The sequence below is a fragment of the Artibeus jamaicensis genome, unplaced genomic scaffold (genome assembly GCF_021234435.1).
Source record: "Artibeus jamaicensis isolate MK-2021 breed Jamaican fruit bat unplaced genomic scaffold, CSHL_Jam_final contig_1085, whole genome shotgun sequence".
Lineage (NCBI taxonomy): Eukaryota > Metazoa > Chordata > Mammalia > Chiroptera > Phyllostomidae > Artibeus > Artibeus jamaicensis.
This window is the reverse complement of record NW_026521214.1, coordinates 237,738-258,011: the sequence shown is the minus strand read 5'-3', so window position 1 is coordinate 258,011 and position 20,274 is coordinate 237,738. Positions and strand designations below refer to the sequence as shown.

The 20,274-nt window shown below is 45.1% G+C and overlaps 1 protein-coding gene across 1 annotated transcript in view; it reads left to right on the top strand.

Annotated features, from left to right (window-relative positions):
- Positions 1-20,274, top strand: part of ADAMTS19 (ADAM metallopeptidase with thrombospondin type 1 motif 19) — a 216,343-nt gene that overhangs the window by 132,570 nt on the left and 63,499 nt on the right. Inside the window, exons 11-14 of the mRNA XM_037164084.2 lie at positions 5,525-5,626; positions 10,973-11,103; positions 12,387-12,559; positions 20,146-20,273. Of these exons, the coding sequence (XP_037019979.2) occupies positions 5,525-5,626; positions 10,973-11,103; positions 12,387-12,559; positions 20,146-20,273 (534 nt within the window). The remainder of the gene's footprint in view (positions 1-5,524; positions 5,627-10,972; positions 11,104-12,386; positions 12,560-20,145; position 20,274) is intronic.

Sequence of the window (20,274 nt, the reverse complement as noted above, 5' to 3'; positions counted from 1 at the left end):
GGCGACAATGGCAGTGTCGAGTAGTCGCAACAGAGTCCATGTGGCCTGCAAGCCTGAAATGTGTAGTCTGTGGCTCTGCACAGAGAATTCGCTGCTCTCTGCTGCAAATACTCTGCATCCTGCTTTATTCCTCCAAAGAGTCGGGGTGGGTGTTTGGTTTTACGTTTTCAGAGCCAATTAAGTTTGCCAGACTCTGCCGGAACCTTTGTCTCACCTGCCATGTAAAACTGTTTGTGTCTTGGGTGAGTTAACTCTTCCCTGATCTCAGCTATTTGCAGTGTGTCTGATGCCTGTATGAGGTGGGTGCCAGCTATGGCCTCAGGCTTCTCTAATTCTTTTGGGGGGGGATCATCCTTTTGGGTTTTGTCAGCTTTGCCCCCCCAAGTTTCCGTCTTCACTGTTGTTTTAGCCTTCCGATGTCATGCCATGACCCCAAGCTACTGTTAGGTCGAAGCTGCAAAGGTGAGCTCAGCTTGTGCCAATCTTTCAGCTCCCTAAAAAATTTGCCCACCTTTTTTCACTTTCCAGAACCACCGGGAAGTTGCTTTTTGTATCCTGTCCTCAATTTATGATTGTTACATACAGAAGGGTTGGTCCTCTAGGAATTTACTCCCTCGTTCCAGAAGGGGAAACTTTTATCTTTAATCTTCACCTGAGGATGTGTTTATTGATTTGGGGAGAGAGAGGAGAGGAGAGGAGAGGAGAGGAGGGGAGGGGAGGGGAGGGGAGGGGAGGGGAGGGGAGGGGAGGGGAGGGGAGGGGAGGGGAGGGGAGGGGAGGGGAGGGGAGGGGAGGGGAGGGGAGAGAATGTTGATGTGAGAGAGAAACATCAATCAGTTACCTCTCACACACACCCTGACCAAGGATTGAACCCACAACCTAGATATGTGCTCTGACCAGGAATTGAACCTGCAGACTTTTGTTGTACAGGATGATGCTCCAACCAACTAAGCCACTTGGCCATGCCAGAATCTTTTTATCTTATATCCTTTATACTAAGGAGTTCTGGATCATTTTTCTTTCAAATAATTTAAATGGTTTCTTCCCACTTCTCATTCTTTTTTGGGGGGCTTCCTTAACTAGGTAGTGACAGTTCGCCTCTCTCTAACTTTCCTCTTACTCCCCAACTTTCTTTACCACTTTCCGATGTGTTCTAAGGGGGAGTCCCTTGCAGCATGTTAGCTCCTTTGCGAGGCGTAGACTAATTTTCTTCCCACGTCTATCAACTTCTGCCGTGCGCAGACTCGAAGTGTGTGGAGCTGTACGGTGAAAGGGAAGACACAAACTTATTCAACTATTAGTAGCCAAATCCTCTCCATTAAGGGGTAAAGTTTGGAGATGTGAATGAGCTGGATTTCTGTCGTCACTATATTAAGAAGAAGGTTTATAAGAATGGCTAAAACCCAATGATTGCTGCTTTCTGTAGTCAATGCTCTTTCAGATTTATCCTCATGTGTATCAATCTCCTTGCCCTGCACTGCTTTCCGGCCCCTTCCTATTAGATCATGTTTCCCCTCGAAGCTCATCATTCTGAGACCCTTTGGACAGGTCTGTGGGCGACAGGCGCTCAGGGTTTGCTTCCATGAGTCTCTGTCTAACCTTTAGTGTTGAATAAAACTTTAGCTAAGTGCAAGAGTCTAGAAGGACACTTAGTTCTTCTCTTGACATTTTGAATGTTATGTATTCACTTCCCTATGTTGTTGCCGAGATGCCATCTTTGTCCTTTTCCTAATCTTAAAAAAAAAACAAAAAAACACTTTCAACATTTTCACTGTTTTTGATGATGTTTGCTGTAGATTTTTATAAATGTTTGCTAATTACAAAAACGTTTCCTTCAGTGGCTAGTTTGCTGAGATTTTTCTTTTTAAATAAGTGTTTTGGTGGCTGTTGAATTGTATCACATGTTTTGTACCCAGAGATATAAGAATTACAGATTTTGAAGTTAGTGACGTGCTTCATCACATTAATCAAATCCCTAACATCACGGTATTCAAGGAAAAAGCCAACTTATTGCTGGATTCACTCTGTTAAAACTTGTTTAGTGTATTTATGAGACCCACTGCCTAGCTACTGCTTTGTTTAGCATATTTAACTCTACGTTATTACTGAGGTAGACAACTATTTTTACTTTCTGTTACAATCCCTGTCTGGTTAGGGTATCATCAAGTGTGTTTAGAAGTGTCCCTCTTTTTCTGTTCTCTAGAGAGTCTATGTAGACTGAGAACAAAGTTCTTGAAAGATTGTTAGTTTTTGGACCAGGTGCAGAAAGATTTTTAACAATCAATTTTAATTTTAACTATCTTGTGGTTACAAAACAGTTCAGCTTCTCTGTTGCTTCTTGGGACCATGTTAGAAAGTTTTAGTAAGTTTTTAAAAACATTCCATTTTTATATAAGTTGTCAAGTTTATTGTCATAAAGTTTATAACCTTCCTATTTCTGTTTAAACTTTGCATTACCTGTAATTATATCTTCATGTTTTATTTCTAATAGTGTTTATTTTGCCTTCTCTTTTTTCTTACTAATTTTCAATTTTATTAGTATTCACGGGGAACTAGATTTCAACTTTTTGTTATTTCTTTTTGTTCTTTCTTTCCTATTTTAAAAATACCTCTCTTTCTTTCTTCCTCTTTTCCATTCTTAATGATACTTAGCTGATTTGTGATGGAAAAGACAGGTTTTGAAAATATCATTTCATACCGAATTACATTTGCAATCAAATGTTTAAGTTATTGAAATTGTATTTTGGAGGGAAATATATAGAAGAACAAAGAGTTTCATGTTCAGGATTTAATTGTTGCTTCCAGGTACATGCACTTAAGTTTTTAATTTTAACATAAATTTCAGAGCATCTTAATGGGACTATTTGCTGTAAAGAAACACATGAGTACAGGTTTCTTTGAAGATAAATTTTGGGATAGTTTTCCATGAACTTAAATCTTCCATTTAAATTATGTGATTTTTAAAAATATAGTATTGCCATGTAAATATTTAAATGCCTACTTGAGATAAACATCTAATTTCATTTTATGAGTTTCATGGTCTTCTCTTACTAGAGAAGAAGGAAAAAGGGGTATTGCACTACTTCGACCCGTTTGCAAGGAAATGCTGAGTTGTGCGTTTCTGTTCCGGATTCCTACACAAAGCATTTTAAGTCTGAAAGTTCTTTTCTTAATTGACATGGTAAGTAGCTTCAGCAATTAAGTTGAAGAAACTCAATCCAACTCCCATAACATACGGAGTGTGTGGTTCTAACAAAACACCCATCCCTGCTCCTCCTTCTCTTACAAAAGGGCTCGGGGTCACGCGGTTCCAGGAGCACACACCCGGGAGGTTCCCCTGAAGGTACACACGGCCCACGCCACTTCTTCAGCGTTTTCCTGCTTTTGTTTAGACAGTCTGGTCCGAACTTCTGGATCTGAGTTCTTTTCAGGAGTGTGGCTGCGGCTTCCTCACCACAGACCCCTAGACCTGCAGCAGGAAAGGGGGAAGAGACTGCCTCTGGGAGGCTTGTCCCGAGGGACTGTGCTGACCTTGAACCTTGGCCAAGAGAGCTTCTGTGCTATCAGCGCCTGGCCGGGAAGTCCACGAGAGCACCTGCTATTTGAACAGCAGACGACGGAGGGGGGTGGAATTCAGACCACCAACAGTGCACACCAGGCCAGTGGGTCCCAGCGCTGTGGCGCCAAAGGCTGGCTTTTTACTTCACTGTGCATTGATCTACTAACCAACTTGATGAAAATAATTCATGTTTTTACACAAGCAACCTTTATCGAGTATAAGTAAAGCAACGTTCTTCCTTGGCAGAAAACTTGGCATTTGACCCCATGATTGTAAAACATCCTTAGCAGGAAAAAATAAGTAAATAAATAAATACTTGCAGGCGTTAAAATTTTCAGGTTAGAGATCTGTTAATTCCTATAGAAATGTGTCCATGAAAGTAAATTAAACAGTTTACCTCTCTGTTTTTAAGAGTCTAAAATATTGTATAGGAGCAATTACAGTCAGGGACTTTTTAAAACAATAAGTTCTTGAATGAAGTCTTCATTAATGATATATGCAAAGAAAAGTTACAAAATAAGCTCATACCCTAAATATAACAAGATACACTTGTATGAAGTATTTTGAAGGAGAAAATGACCTGTCATAGCAGGGTATACAACATAAATAAAATATGCCCCACCCTTGCATAAATGGTTGGATTTTTAAGAGCCTACAAACATTTCAGAAACCTAAATATTTAAACAGGAGCAATAGGAAAATAATATTTTGGGAGCTGTGACAAATTCATTGTTAGCATTGCAACAGACCTGTTTAAAACATTCACTTAAATATACCTTTCCCAAAGTATTTCATAGATTTGAGTCATGTCAGTTTGCCATGGATTTTAGTCTGTTTTGAACACCACCGCCCGAGTAGACCTCCTGAAATAGCCGTTTTATCTCACCAACCTACGGGTGAGCTGCAGAGGGCTTCTTTCTCACTCCAAACACAGAGACCCCAGTCCTTCCTGGCATTTGACCCTAGGTTCTTCCGCCTCTGAAACCCTGGTCAGGACTCCCTCGCCTTCCACGCGGCCACTGACTTCTTGTGCTTCCATGGGCCTGTTCGCTTGCGCCCTCCCCGCCAAATATCTGGACAGGTTGCAACACAGTGATATTCACTGTAGATTTCTTTCATCCCCTTTAAATGTTCCTCGCCGGTTTCATATGTCTATGCAATTTGCAGATAATATGCTCATGTCGAAAACCGTCAACCATCTTAGAGAAAGAGAGAGCCCCAAAGAGCGTGCCAGCTGTGGCTGTGGACGTCCACGCCCCTGGGTGGCCACAGCGCTGCCTGTGCCTCAGGTTTCTGAGCATCTTCCCCCCCCCCCCCCCCCCCTTTTCCTTTGGGGTCCCCTCCTTCACGGTTTCTGGGTCTCTGCTGCTTTACCCCAGTATCTTTTTTATTCCTTTCAAGTTTCCCCTAGAAAAAGTTCCTTGTATCCTGGAGGTCTAGAACGCATCCCTTCCGGGGTAAATGACGCCCTGGGAGGCTCTGCGCTGGGTCTCGGGCGAAGGCTGTCCAATGAGAGTGAGTTGCTGTGGCCTTCGGGTGTAAAGCAGAGCTCAGTGGGGACAGGCTCTAGGACAGAGGCACTCCGTCTATGCCACGAACACCTGCCCCCACCTCCTCGGACCTGCTTTGTGGAATGATTTTTGCACGATCCACAAAAATAAGTAACGATTTTGAGTCCACACTTTTTCTGCTGTAGCTACTTAATGTTGCTCAGTCACTTGTGTTTCATTACAAGACACTTCGAAATATTTGAACTTATTAAACAGATTTCTGGTATGTGTATCAATCTTCTCAGCACTATAAATAAGCCATGTACTATTTCAAGTTCAACATTAAAAGTCCCTAACAGCTATTTTTTTTCCAGATAACTTCTATTCCATTGAACTGACTTTCTCAAACATGATTGATTTAGCCTCAAAAAACGGGATTCATTCCCCTTATTAGTTGTGATGCCCTTGTTTTCAGCATGTGATTTGCACAGGCTTGTGGTGCAAGCTGGAAGGGGAGAAGGAGTGCAGAACCAAACTCGACCCCCCGATGGACGGGACCGACTGTGATGCTGGAAAGGTAGGTCGCTCGTGGGGCCCGAGGTGATCGGGACATTGAGTGCGACTCAAGAAACCTGCAGTGCCTCCTGCCGGCCACACCTGTGTCCATCTCAACACTAGCGGAATCCTTTCAGTATGTATATAACATTTTCGGCATTTTATCTCTGATATTTTTAACTCTTACAGTTTTTAAATCCATGGTTATTTTGTTAATATTGGTGCAATTATTTTTTTGTTGATTGTGAGAATGTCGAGGGTCAGATATATGTACTACCTTGCGAACAAAAGGATTCATATTTTTTTACTATTTAAATCAAACAGTAAAATAATCACAAAATAATAGAATACATAAGAAAACTTCTCAGAACAATAAAGACTTTCAGGTGTAAAATATTGTCTCAGGAGAGCCACTGAGTATAATTTTTCTTTGTCATTTCAACCATCAAAAAGAAAATATTCTAAGTGACATTTTGGAGATTAGTAAATATTTGACTGTATAAGTTGTTTAACATGTTTTATAAGGCTATAGGAGTTTATTAGTATGTATTTCCAAATCAAAATAATTGCTGTTGAACATTTAATCTTCTTTTGAGGAAAACAAAGGAGGTAGATTCCATATAAACATATAGTTGTGGTAAATTTAATCAAAAGATAACAGTTCAGTAGCTTCCATAGTTTAAAAATGTTTATTCTACTAAGGGAAAGTGGAGTGGTGATCACTTTATTCTGGATGAAAGACCAGAAACCTTGCCTCTGAAGAACGTAGATTCTTTTTTTTTAAATAATTTTATTTAGTTATTTTTCAAGTACAGTTTTTTGTCTATTTTTCCCATCCCAGCCCCCCCCACCCCTTGCTCCCCACCTCCCTCCCATTTCCGCCCCCCTTAGTTCTTGTCCCTGTGTCCTTCCTATTTGTTCTTCCAAATCCCTCCCCTTTTTCCCCCTTTATGAAGAATGTGGATTCTTATCACACTTGAAAAGAAACAGCAGCATAAAGAGTACTTAGGATGGACACTTAGTGGGAAAAAAGTGCCAACTTAAAAACATATTAACTTGAAAAATCGACAGAGTGGAAATCTAGCAATTCTACTTCTAGAATTTTGTCCTAAGGAAATACACGTGTGTGCCAAGACAGGTATGCGCGCAGGTGTGTACACACACGTGCACACACATGCACAGGGTGGTTATGTAAATGCAGTTTGCGATGGTGAGAGATGGGGAGCCGCAGGCATATTCCTCAGCAGAACAGCCCCCGCGGTGCAGGTGTTGGGAGGGCGGAGGGGTCTGCAAGGCCAGGTGGGGGGCACCTGGGAGGGTCAGGTCAGAAAAGCCGGTGCTTTAGGCTATCATTTGAGAGTTAAGGAAAAACAACGTGTATCCAGATTTGAATGCACATTACAAAGTGTCTATATTTAAATGTCTATGAAATGGCTTGGAAACCGAAACTCCAGACCGTCAGCAGTAGTCAGCTCCCCGGAGGTAGCTGGAACTGATGGATGGGAGCAGAGCCACAGGAGGTGAGGGTGGGTGTGGCTTTTCTCCAGGCGTTTCTGGACTGTTTGCTCTAAGTCTGCACTCATTGGCTGCTTCTGTGATTTCTTTATTTAAAAACAGAAAAACTGTACAAACTGTTAAGTCCAAAATATCTTTTAAAAGAAGTAGAAACGTCATACCACTGGATACTCCCAGTAAGAAAACGGCTCCTTAGAAGGGAGCTTCCGGGCGATACCGTCAATTGCCCACACATGGCGCCTAAGGTTTTCTCGGAGCTTCCATGGAAAGTCAGAATTTGGATTTGTTTCATTTTTTAAATTCTGCACAAAAGTAGGATAATGTGTGTGTGTGTGTGTGTGTGTGTGTGTGTGTGTGTGTGTGTGTGTGTGTTGGACAAGCCTGACAGGGTAGTGCTGACAATGTATTGCTTGAATCACCAAACTGCATGTCGCCCCTGAAACACGAAAGCACGCCTCAACGAAGGCACCCAAACACTTTGCCCCATTTCGTCGAATATCACACGGCCCGCTCTCCTTAGCAATTCTTGAGCAATATAAAAGCTCTGTCTTTTTATGACCTGTGCCTAAATAGTTTTCTGCTATTGTTTTTCTTCTGATATTTAGGAGAATAATTTGCATGCTCCAGGCCTCTAAACTCACTCAAAGTAAAATGTTTTATTTCCCTGTACTTGCACTAATGACCTTCTGTTAGTGGCGTGGCTGTACTGCTCTGCACATCGAAATAACTAGCGAACTTCTCGGTTCCTCAGGCCACATGGGCCTCCTCACTTGTCCATCTGCTGCAGCTGTTGTAGGAGTCAGCGAGGAAATAGCTCCCCACTCCCTGCAGTGGGGCACCGCAGTGCTAAAGCGTTTGAATTGCTTGCAACCTTGCCCTGAACGCTGCTAGCTCCCTATGTTGCTAGCCCAGAAAGAAAGCTGGGGATCTCACTCTGAGCACACTCTGGCGATGTTGATCGAGCTGTGTAACTAGCTTGCCTATGGGCATACAGTGAAGTTGAGAAAGTGCCTGCAGAATTTTATGATTCAAAATGGTTGTGAGTATAGGGATTTATATGCTATTTACACCCAGCACGTTTCAAATTAAAAGCCGCTTGTTTTCTTCTCTACTCTTAAGCAACACTATCATCTGCATTTGCATTTATATTGAACAGAGGTTAGAGAGTGGATCGACAACTTGGTAAAAACCAAGTATAGGTTTTTAACTTACAGAGTTTGCTGGGCATTGAGAGAGGGAAAAGGAAAGTTTATACCAATTTGCCAGAATTTTAGACTGTTTTTGAAGGATTCTGTGTCATATAGTTTAGTTTTTCATTTTCCTAAATTGAGATTCCTGAAATTACCATTGTCACTCTTTATTTTAAAAAGCGAAGACTGGAATATCCTCACAGTAACAAGTTCGCGTAGGTACGGAGTTTGTTGCTGTCTTCCTCACTCTCTTCTCCTCTCCAACGCTGTGTGTAAGGAAGTTTGATTAAAACATAATGTTTCCTTTGGCATTTTCATGAGCCTCCTAGACATGTCTGCATAGAAATTTGAGAGGCTAGAAATATGACCAATTTTTTAGATCATGTATCTCCCAGAAATAGTCTGTATTCACACATAGCCTCTCAACATTTCCATAAACCAAACTCAATTAGAAGATGAGGACAAATTTTGACTGGTTTAGACCAGGCGTAACATCTTTTTTTTGAGGCTAAAAGCTCCAAATGGAACAAAAGATACTGCTGGAAAATTTATGGAAAATATCATCAGGATGGTGTTACATTCAAACTCATTAGAATTTGCTGTAGAATCATTGAAAGACAACGTTTAACACTGTATTGAAGCACAAGGCTAGTGAGGAGACACACAAGCAGGTCCTCACAGCTGCCTCCAGAGAGAGGCTTCTCTGCAAGGTGGTGAACTCTAGGTAGTAGATTACCTTTTATTTAGCCCTCACTGATTGGTGTATGCAAGTTTGGCCAGCAGATCTGCTTCCATTTCTCTCGACCTGCCAGGCTCGTTCCAGTTGCCCTGGTGTGCGCCCTAGATTTCAGTCTTGCCCAGAGCATCTGTGGTCAGCAGCCACCTCTAGCCCAGCTTTGTGCGCCAGCCTGCTGCTCAGCGGGCAGGGAGCTATGGCATTCACGCTGGGAAAACAAACGCCTTTTGAGTAGGCCGGACAAGTTGGCCAGTCCAAGTCTGGCAGCTTTCACCTTGGGTTATGCGTCCCGTGAATGGCATACCACCATTTAATCCTTAAAACCGTGAAGTGTTTGCAGGTTTTCAGAGGGTCTGTTTTTACCCTCTCTCGGAATTTCCAGACTGAATCTTTCTACGAAATCTCAATGGTTTCATGACAGACCGTATATCGCTATATCCAACTTGCTGGGGGTTATTTTTTAAGCCCAGACTTCAAGTTTCTTGACTCTAAAAGAAGTCAAAGTTAAAATTTGGCATGCTAGAGAGAATCTGTAGGAACTAATTACTTTACTGCATAGAAAAGCATTGTCTGGGCTCAAGCAAAACTACGGAGCGTGGTTTCTAAGTTTTCTCTTCTAAAAATAGCATGTAAGAGCATATTCTCAGAAGAAATTGTAAAGAAAGACAGATCGATGAAGATCAGAATGGATAAAACTTTGGTTATGTATCTAGAAACTCATTACTAACATTGATATAATAATGCATCTCACTTATTTTTGTTATAGTTCACCTTTACTAAATCTTTCATATGGGCTGTGTACCACACTTAGCCCTTCATTCAACCCCTGCAAAGAGCCTATTGGATCAGTTGGATTGTCCTTCTCGTTTTGAAATGGGAAAATTGAGGATCAGAGTGTTTTCCCAAAGTTCCTCGTAAATCATGTTTCCCTTTGGTGCAGAAAATTGTCTGGGCCTGAGAAGGGTCGGCCTGCCCATTCCCTGTCATGGCACAATCATGAATGTAATTTCTCCTCATCTTTACTTACTGTTCTCAACATGATTTTGCTCAATTAATTTTCGTCTTGAACACGTTCACCGTGGCCCTAAGGAGATGTTATTATGAGCTGCCTACTAGGTCAGCGAGCCAGTCCTCCACGATGGCAGAAACCGCCTCTTTTCCTGCTTTGGTTTCCAGCTCGTAAGAAAAGTCCACATTAAAAAAAGGAGGCACACTCTCCCCTCCTCTCTCGCTGCTACCTGTCCTAGTGAGTGGGCACAAAGTAAGCTGTAGAAAAGCAGAAGCGACAAAATTTGAAAGAGTCTAATTGCCCACGTTTTCCAAATAAACAGTGTTCAGAAGAAATCTTGCTTGATTTTGATGGGACCGCTTTCAGAAAAAGAGAGAGAGAAGGCATAAAGGAAAGTGCTAAAATTAAATAATACTTATTTTTTTATTTATAAAGATGGTAGCCTGAATCCCTGACATTTCAAATCAAAATGGCTAAATTTGCTAAAATTCTGTTTCCCTCTAGTTATAAGGCACTGATGTCTTATTTTCTGCTCTTAATCTGTGTGTCTCTGCTTTTTGGTTCGTCACCTTTCCATTGCTATGTTTTTAGAGCGTGTTCCTCTCCTGTCCCAGCCTGAGCAGTCCCCCGCCCACCCCCACCCCAGCCCTGTCACAAGAACTGAACTCTCGGGGCGGTTCCATGAGGTCCATGTTCATGACGAGACCACTTGATCCGACAGGAGACAGGGTGGGGGGGGACCTGGCCATTGTGTTCCCACAGCAAGTGCCGTCTGGTCGGTGGTCTCTTTCAGTTAGGTGTGTTTGGGGTAGGGCTCCAGGAAACCAATGTGATCGCAATTCCCATGACTCTGTAGGCCAGTGAATGATTTTCTGCTGTGCCCTGATTTGTTCACCTAAGACCTAACTTTTGGAATAGTGGTGTAAGGCTGGCGAGTGTACCAGCAGGACCTCCGCACCTGGACACGTGGCCGGAGAGTGGAGCGTGTGGAGCCCCTGCAGCCGCACCTGCAGCGCCGGGATCAGCCGCCGAGAGCGCACGTGTCCCGGGTAAACGCTGGCCCCTGGGTCGGGGGAGGGCGGCTGCTTCTTCCCTTCTGAAACTCAAAGATTTCACTGATAAACCATGTCGGGAAGCAAAATATGCCCCTCGGGCCGTACTCCACTTCGGGAAACTGACGAGTCCCTCAAATTGTTCATTTTACATATTGTAAAAGCTGTCTTTAAAGATAAACTCATTTATATGTGGAATCTAAAGAGCAAAATAAACAAACCAAACAGAAATAGATACAGAGGTCAGACCGGTGGTGGCCAGAGAGGAGGGGAGCCAGGAGGGCTGGGCGATAAAGGGGAGGGGGTAAGAGGTGCAAACTGGTAAAATCACAAAATAGTCAGGGGGGCGTGAAGTGCAGCAGAGGGGATACAGCCAGTCACGCTGTAACACCCGGGTGTGGGGCCCGCAAATATCAGGGGGGCCACTCTGAAAGGTGCATGATTATCCAGCCACTACGCTGCCCATCTGAAACTAATACAGAGAGTTGTCCAATGTCAATGTCACTGAAAATAAAACTTACAAAACAAAGGAAAAGAAGGAGACCAAGCCGTTTAAGAACAAATGCTTGAACCCTGCACAGAGTAGACTCTTGATTAAAGCCAGCAGAATGGGTTGAGTGAACAGGGAGACTCCTGTTCGGAAGAGTAAGTCGGCATTTGAAGGAGCAGGAAGAGGACAGGACTGCAGAAAGGGAGGCAGGGGAACAAAATCGGGGCCGGAAGAAGCTAAGAAAGACGAGGAATAGAAGCGGGCTCAGCACAGGTCCAGGCAGGGAGCGCGGCAAGATCCTCCTGCTTCACCCTGTCAGCCCGAGGGTGGTCCCGGGCAGGGTGTGACAGGGTCACGTCAGCCTCACGCTCCAACTCAGGGCGTGGGCTCAGTGGCCCAACTCCTTCTCCAGCAATTTTACAGAGTTTGTGTGAAAACATTAGAAGAATCTTCTTAATAACCCTTACACACAAACTCCCTCCTGGAAGCCATAGGCTTCCTGTTTCGCCCCAACCCCTGCCGGTTACTCTTTTTAATTTTCATGGCAAGTTGGCTTTTATTTCATATGTATTCTGGAAGTTCAGCTGCTCAAAGGTTGGGAAAAATGCGTAGTTTAAAAAAAATAATAAACGTGGGCTTCCTACGATTACCGGTCACTATTAACAAGCCCACATTTTGAACAGTATATTAATATAAAAAAGCATATGTTATTACTCTAATGCCTTTTAATAAAAAATGAGTAGTTAACCTAAAAAAAGATAAAATTGATTATTTGTACTATCTTTTCTAGGCTAGGCTCTGAAGCAAGGGACTGTAATGGTCCCAGAGAACAGTACAAAGTGTGTGAGAATCCGCCTTGTCCTGCAGGTCTGCCTGGATTCAGAGACTGGCAATGTCAGGCCTCTGGTGTCAGAGCCTCGTCCCCAAAGCATGTGCTTCAGTGGCGAGCCGTCACGGATGAAGGTAGGAGCGCCCGGACCCCGCGTCTGGGTGTGCCGGGCGCGCCACAAGAGCAGAAGGTGCATTGTAGGGACTCAAAGCTCCGGTTCTTCTGCTTTTCACTGGACACGAAACAGCCACAAGCACTTGCTGAAATGCACACTGAAAAATGTGGCGCTCTTCCCGCACCCCCATTAGAGAACTAACATCAGAAAGAGCCGCAATCCTGGAGGCCGGCGTGGGCAAGGAGGCCCACGGTCCCTCACACTTTGTGGGTAGGAATGTAAAGCAATACGTTACAGCTGCTGTGAAAAAAAAAAAAAAAAAGGCGCAGCAGTGTCTTAAATAACCTAATAGATGCTTGTGATGTGGTTTAGAAAGTGCAGTCCTGTGCACTGACCCCAGAAAAAAATAAAAATATACAATCACAAGTGATCTTGGACACTAGGGTTTAAAGCAGCTCCATTTTCAATGGCCCCAAACCAGAAACAACCAGAAAGGTTCTGAGAAGTCGATCCGTTAGACACACTGAGGTACATTCAGACCACGGGGCAGTAAGCCGCGGTAAAAGGAACAAACTGCTGATACGTGCAGGGCCATTTTTTTGTTTCAGAGCATTATGCTAGTTGAAAAAGAAACTGTCCCTTAGGGTCACTACTGTGTGGCTGTGTTTACATAACAGACCGAGATGGAAAACACCCAGGTTGGGGGTTGCCAGGAGGAGGGGATGGGGTACCCCTACAGGGAAGGGGTAGCCGGAGCTAGAGAGTCGAGCTGATGAAAAGTAGTTCAATATATTGATTGTGGTCGCGCGCGTGTAAAACCTACACCTGTGACAAACGGCACAGACCTGGACACGCAGGGGCCCCAACGTCCGCTCCCTGGTGTTACCAGCATGTGACTCTGGGGAGAGACTGGGTGAAAGATACACGGGACCTCACGGTACTATTTTTGCAACTTCTTGTGAGTTTTTAATCATGACAAGAATTTTATATGTTATGCTCTGGCTGGTGAGGCTCAGTGGATTGAGTGCCAACCTGGGAACCAGGGGGTCACCATTTCGATTCCCAGTCGGGGCATATGTCTGGGCTGCAGGCCGGGTCTCCAGTGGGGGACACGTGAGAGGCAACCACACGCTGATGTGCCCTCTCTCCTTTCCTTTCCCTCTCTCTAAAAATAGATCAAATCTTTTTTAAGGAAAATTATATGTTGCCTTATTATTTAAGAATAATAACTCGTGCCCTTGGTCAGTGGGCTGTGGGTCCGAGTTGCAGTTACCAAAAACACTGGTGAGTTCTCTGTCCTAACTGACCACCACGCCCCTGGTCGCGCCTTTGGTTTCTTCTCCCTCGTTCACTTCGGGCTGTTCTTCCCATCATTTCAAGAGTAACTGCTGTTAGTAGCCTAAATTCTGCCCTTGATGCATCTCAGGGCACCCAGCTAATGAAGCCCATCCCACAGGCTGGGCATCTGAGGGTACAAGCACTAAGGGGAACCGCCAAACAGTAGGGCACGTCATTCTGTCAGACGGGGCAGGCGAGGGAGCAGCTGTCAGACCATCAACTCCCTCCTCTTCTTACTGCAAACCTGTGAGTGTAGCTGTCGCTGCAGCCATGCCCCCTGCTCTCCACTCTGCGGCACAGTTCTCATCTCTTCCCGGGGCCAGCGGCTCCCGCTGTGTCCCAGACGTCGCCCCACCTTCCCTTTCAGCGGGCTTACTCATGACCCCGGTTTTCACGTATGTGCTCAATCTTTCTGGTTTTGCACGTTGGATTTTTAAACCTATTTAGGATTCCTCCAAGAAGAACTACAGACCTTCCTTCCGTCTCACAGCCCCCTCCGGCCAGTGCACCACAGTCTCCTGGTCATGAACACGCTTCTCGGAAGAGCCGCCTGGTTTGCAGCCCTGTGTTTCCTCACTTTTCCATCTGGGTTTCGCCGGCACAAATCACACCAGTGCCGTCAAGAACCTGCATGGACCCTAGCCCTCATAACTGGTTTCCAGTCCTTTTTACACGTGACCTGTCAAATGCATTCAAATGGCTGGCGACCCCTGGGTTCTTGAAACGCGTGTGTGCCTTTACTTCCATGACACAGCCCTCTGTCCCAACTGCATCTCTGCTGTGTCCTCGAGAGCCCGGATGCAGTTCTGTTTTCATGCTCCATTTTCTCCTAGGGGTGGCACCTCATCCCGTGTGTGCCTTCACATGGGCAGATAACGCAAAAAGTTGTATCTTCAGCCACATCTTCCCTGTGACTCCACACGTATTTGCACGGCTTCCTCTTTGACATTTCTGCTTGCGTATTTGCAAGTTTAGGACTAAATTCACGATTTTAACCCTCCCAGGCGCGTCCGTTCTGATCCTCTTCGGTGCCTCCTCTTGCATCAGCTTTTCAGGCGCACGAGCCAGAGATGTGTCATTTCTTAACATGTCCATCTTCCTCCCCTGCTCACCCAGCCCGTCACCGTCACCGGCTCCTTTCCGTTTTACTTCCCGAGTCTCCCCGCTCCGTCTCCCCTTTCACTGTGCTACACGTCAGTGTCCAGAGCCTCTTGCTTGGGCTAGTCTAGCGACTCTTCTGCTGCCTCAACTCGCTCTTCATTGGCCGACCTAGAGGTCTTCGCACAAAATGCAACTCTGATCATTTGACTCTCCCACGTAAAGCCGTTCAGAGGCTTTCCCATAAGTCTTCAGGTGAAGACCAGACTTCTACAACGCAGCAGGCACAGCCAGACCGTCCTTGACCTGCCCCTTGTGTGGTGTCCCGCCTCACCTAAAACCCGGCCCCTTGCACCAGGCTCCAGCACTGGTCTCGTGTTACCGCCTCGCACAGGTCACGTTCTCTTCCCCAACACGGTCTCCAAACATACTGTTTCTTTGGTTGAGAAGAAATAAGAGCACCGTCTTCTAAGAGCACAGTCCTTTTTTCCTATTCCTTACCAGAGGGCATGTTGTTGATTTTTAGGGAGAAGGGGGAGAGAGGGTGCAACACTGATGTGAGAGAGAAACACTGATCAGTCGACTCCTGTAGGTGCCCTGACCGAGGATCGAACCCACAACCTTTTGGTGTACAAGATGATGCTCTGATCTGCTGAGCCCCCCCGGCCAGGGCCACAGTCTTTTTAATAACTAGTTATTCTGTCTTTCCAGACGCTTAGACCAAAAACCTTAGAATCATCAAGTTTCCCTTCTTTCTCTTTTACTTTACATTCAAAATATTGGTAAGGTCACATTAGCCCGATCCTTAAAATACATCCAGGGCCTCATCATTTTCCAGCATCTCCAGAACTGCCACCCCGGCGCAAGCCACAGTCTTTTCACCCAGGTGATGGCAGTAGCCTTTTAACTGGTCCTGACACCTGTGTCCTTACTCTGCCTTCACTCTGAGCATGGCAGCTAGCGCAATGCATTTAGGACATCAGTCATATCACGTTAGTCTTCCTTTGAGAACCCTCTCGTGCCTTCAGGGCTCACTGAGAGAGTGCCAGTCCGAGGTTCTTCTAATGGCCTGTGAGGACGCTCCCTCCCTGGCTTTCTGTTACTCCTCAGCTTTACCTCTCCTGCTCCTTCGTCACACCCTTCCACCCAGACCGGCGCCCTGCGCTTTCTAGAATAAGTCTCCTACTGTCCTGCAAGTAGTTGTTTTCCGTGCTGAAACACTGTCCCCATGTATCAGTATGATCCTTTCTCTCCCCTCCTTCAGGCCTGTTCTTAAATAGTCACTCAGTGCCTTTCCTTTCCCTTCTGCATTCTCTTGTTTATACAGCTTATTATTTGCCATAAAACCTCCTTGTCTTATTCATTTATTACGTGCCCCCCAAGTGCTAGTTCAGAGAGCAGGGCTTGTTGTCATACTTCATGCGGGCTGCATCTTTAGATGGTACACAGCCCCGAACAGAGCAGTCACTGAATGAACATTAGGCGAATAAATGTGTCTAATGGGAATTTTCTAATGGTGCGTCCTGGCCCCCTTAGTTGTCTCGCCAAACATTCTCCTTAGGATAATCTTCCTTATTCACTGGGTGTTGTTTATCATCTATATGCTGAAGGGACCCAGATCGCCCTGCCCTGCTCACCCCGCTGTTGCATGGTGTCTCTACTCAAAACCCCACTCATCTCCAGCTCCAGGTGCCCCCAGCTGAGCACCCCCTGCTTTCCCTCAATCCATCTCCTTTCTCCCTCAATCCTTCTCCTCTCACAGGGCCTCTCCCAGAGAATGATGCCATGATCAACCTCCAAGCTAAGTTGCAAACCTCTCTCGGTCTCCATCCACCTGTAATCGACCAGCCAACCCCACTTGTCCAAACGTCTCTACCGCCAGCGTCTTCAATCAGAGGGGCACCATCCCTGCCCAGCAGCACCATGCCCTGGACTCCTTTGCTTCCTCACCAGCCTCTGACTCATCTCAGCCTCCGCCAGTCCCCGCCCCTCACGTCAGCCAGGTTGGCCTTGGAAAGGCCAGATTTGGGAGGCACTTCGCCAAGTGATGCTCTTCCGTGAGACCTGCTGCTCTCAGGACCCATCTCGGACTCTGTCACCTGGCATCTCAGGCCATCCCTGGGCCCCCCACGCCCTTCGACCTCTGTCATCCGGTGCCAGCCACCGCACAGGCAGGCAATTACTTTCCCACCCCCCATGCATCATGGGCCCGTAAACATGCTAGTTTCTTGGCGTAATACCTTTTCTTTCGTAAGCTTTGGTCTTTCTCTCCCCACTTATTTACCTTGAAAACTTCTACCAATTTTTTCTGGACTAAACTCATGTCAAGTTTTCTAGAAAAAAGAATCACCCTGATCGTCCCAACTGGGTATGTGCCTCTTCCAGGGACCCCACAAACACCCTGCTGCAGCAGACTTTGACACGTCTGTTCTCTCCCTTGTCTGTGCCCGCTGTCCCGTCTGGCTGCTATAAAGCCGCAGACGAATAGTTGTTGCATACACTGGAAGTATGTAAGCCGTATCTTCTCACTGTAAAAATGTAATCAAGGTGACCACTCAGAACATTGCCTGATTGTTTGGGGGTTAATTCTGTCTCTGCCTCTAACCAACTGCAATTTGATAACACTGAATCCTGGGAAGCCTGCTTCCTCACTCCTATGTGAAATAAGAGGTGGGAAATGGGTTTCCCTCCGAGTACAAGATCCAGAATTGGGTGGGGTCCATCTGAAGAAATCAATATATCGAAAATCACAATTACATAAGTTCCTAACTCTCTTTTTTAAAAGATTTTATTTATTTATCTTTAGAGGGGAATGGAAGGAGAGAGAGAGAGACAGTATCAATGTATTGCCTCTCATGTGTCCCCTGCTGGGAACTGGCCTGCAACCCAGGCATGTGCCCTGATTGAGAATCGAACCAAGGTTGTTTGGTTCACAGGCCTGCGCTCAATCCACTGACCTACGCCAGCCAGGGCAAATTCCTAACTCTGGTAAAGTGACATGTATCACCACCATAATCCATAATAGGTATTTATGTAATTAGCAGATTAGCATTTTTGATCATGAATTTCTTGCAAAGGAGACATCAATCAAACACAGCATTCTGTAGGATGAATCAAATACACAATAGTCTTTATACATTAGAGCACTATGGGAGAAGTTGAAACACATAATTCTTTTTAAAAGCCCAAGTCTTCATAACATATGACACCTTGAAGTGCAAGTGGCTGTTTCTGTTAGTCTTATGGACTATATGACCTTTGGCTAAGAGAAGGAAGGGTAGGGTACCCGTGCAGCAGTGAACATTTATTTTTAGAGGAAAAAAGGTACATGGATTTACGTTCAGGTATTTTACATACTCTGTGCTGCAACTTGGCTGAAATCCATATTTCACATATCTTGGAAAGGGTTCATCTCATGAGTCAAGACAGAGCCTGCCCGCCCAGGGCTGGCCTGTTAAATGGGTCACTGCAGCGTCCCAGCCTCGAGGGTGTGCTCCAGGAAGGAAGACAGGTATCAAACATTCATGTCACCTGCAGAGCTGAAGTCAGCACAGCCAGTGGACAACGTGTTGTAAAAGGAGACACGAAAAGATTTTCATCTGAAGTCTTGCTTGGAATGCGAGTGGAATTTTCTAGATTAACTGCTGTCAACATTCGGTCATATATCTGGTGCGCTCCTCTCCTCCATAAAACCTGCAGAGAGAAACAATATCTCTCACTTTAAAGTGTCACACTGACAGCAGCTGCGTTTAAGTCAGGGACATGACGGAGTGAGCACTCACTGAATACACATGACCCACTTTGAGGCGTGCGAGCCCAATGAAATGCTTTATTGTGGCTACTCCTGGCATCATAAAGGTAGATTTCAAAGCCATGCACGTGAAGAAGGCTTTGTTCCAATTCATCAAAATGGGTCACAGCAGAGTGTCAGAATCCACGTGTGAGTGAAAACTTTGAGAGGTCCGATGCTGAAGGCTCATTTGACCGTCCGTCTTCTCTGTGTGAAGTGACACCCTGCTCCACGCCTCTGGCTGTTGCCAGGTGTTTCCAGACCCCCATCAGCGCACGTGGAACTTCGCTGAAGATGCACAGGAAGACTGGTGTCAAACACTGCAAACTGCTTTCCATTCTGTTTACATGAGTGCAGTAAACAGCAGAGGGCCCCCCCTCCCGGGGTGAAGCCAGCGGAGCAGAAACGTAGCATGGAGATTGTTGCTCTGAAGTTTCGGATCCGGATCGGTCCTACTGCGGTGTCACCAAATACGGTGGCACCTCTGTACCACACTTAGAAATAGGAATGGAGAGAACAGCACTTGAAAACTACTTCGGCACTTTCTGATCACACTTAATAGACAAGTGTTTCAACTTCAGCCATCCTATCTTATTGATTAGTGAAGCACTGAAGACCTCCAGCCATTCAAGAATTCTTTACCTAGAACTTTATTCTCAACCCCAACGTCCTGTTCATGACGTGCTTTGTGACCAAGCAGTAAGGGGGTTGGGTCCTGGCTGGCACCTCAGCAGTTGTGCAGACCAGTGGGCGTGCTCATGGGATCACATGACATTTCTAAACATTCTGCTCGTGCAAAATCATAGGAGAATTGCTCGTCTGAGACATTCTTTTCTCTCCCTTTCGTAATTTTTCAATTAGAAGATGCCAAATGCACAGGATTGAAAATTAGTGTATTGGAATTTATAAGTGAGACATCAAGAACACCTAAAACTATACAAAATATTATTGGATGTGAACTGTAACTGAAAGAGAATTCTTTTAAAAGTTGAAAGCAAGAGAAAGGTTTTATGAATAAAGTAAGTCTTAAGATGTGAGCGGTAATGAGGGTGTACATGACATTTTTCAGGAAGAATGATTGGCTTGTGTGTGGTAGAGGTTTAATGCCAGAAAATAATAAGTACACACTTTGAAAACAGTGGAATGGAAGATTTCCTAGGCAGGACATCGACACTCACGGGGCCCTTGCATTTCCCTGGGCATTGTCTCACACGCTCCTCATAGTGACCATCTAGTGTTATCTGCATTAGTATTACGTGATCCACTTAACATCGACTTGTGTTTTTTACTCAACAGCTATTCTAAAAAAAATGATGCTTAAGATAAAAATATTTACGGCATCCCTTTTGCTCATTTCTTTTTATCCACTCCGGACTCAGAAAAACCATGCGCCTTGTTTTGCTCTCCTGTTGGGAAAGAGGAGCCTGTTCTCCTGTCCGAGAAAGTGATGGATGGAACTTCTTGCGGATACCAGGGACTAGATTTCTGTGCCAGTGGCCGGTGTCAGG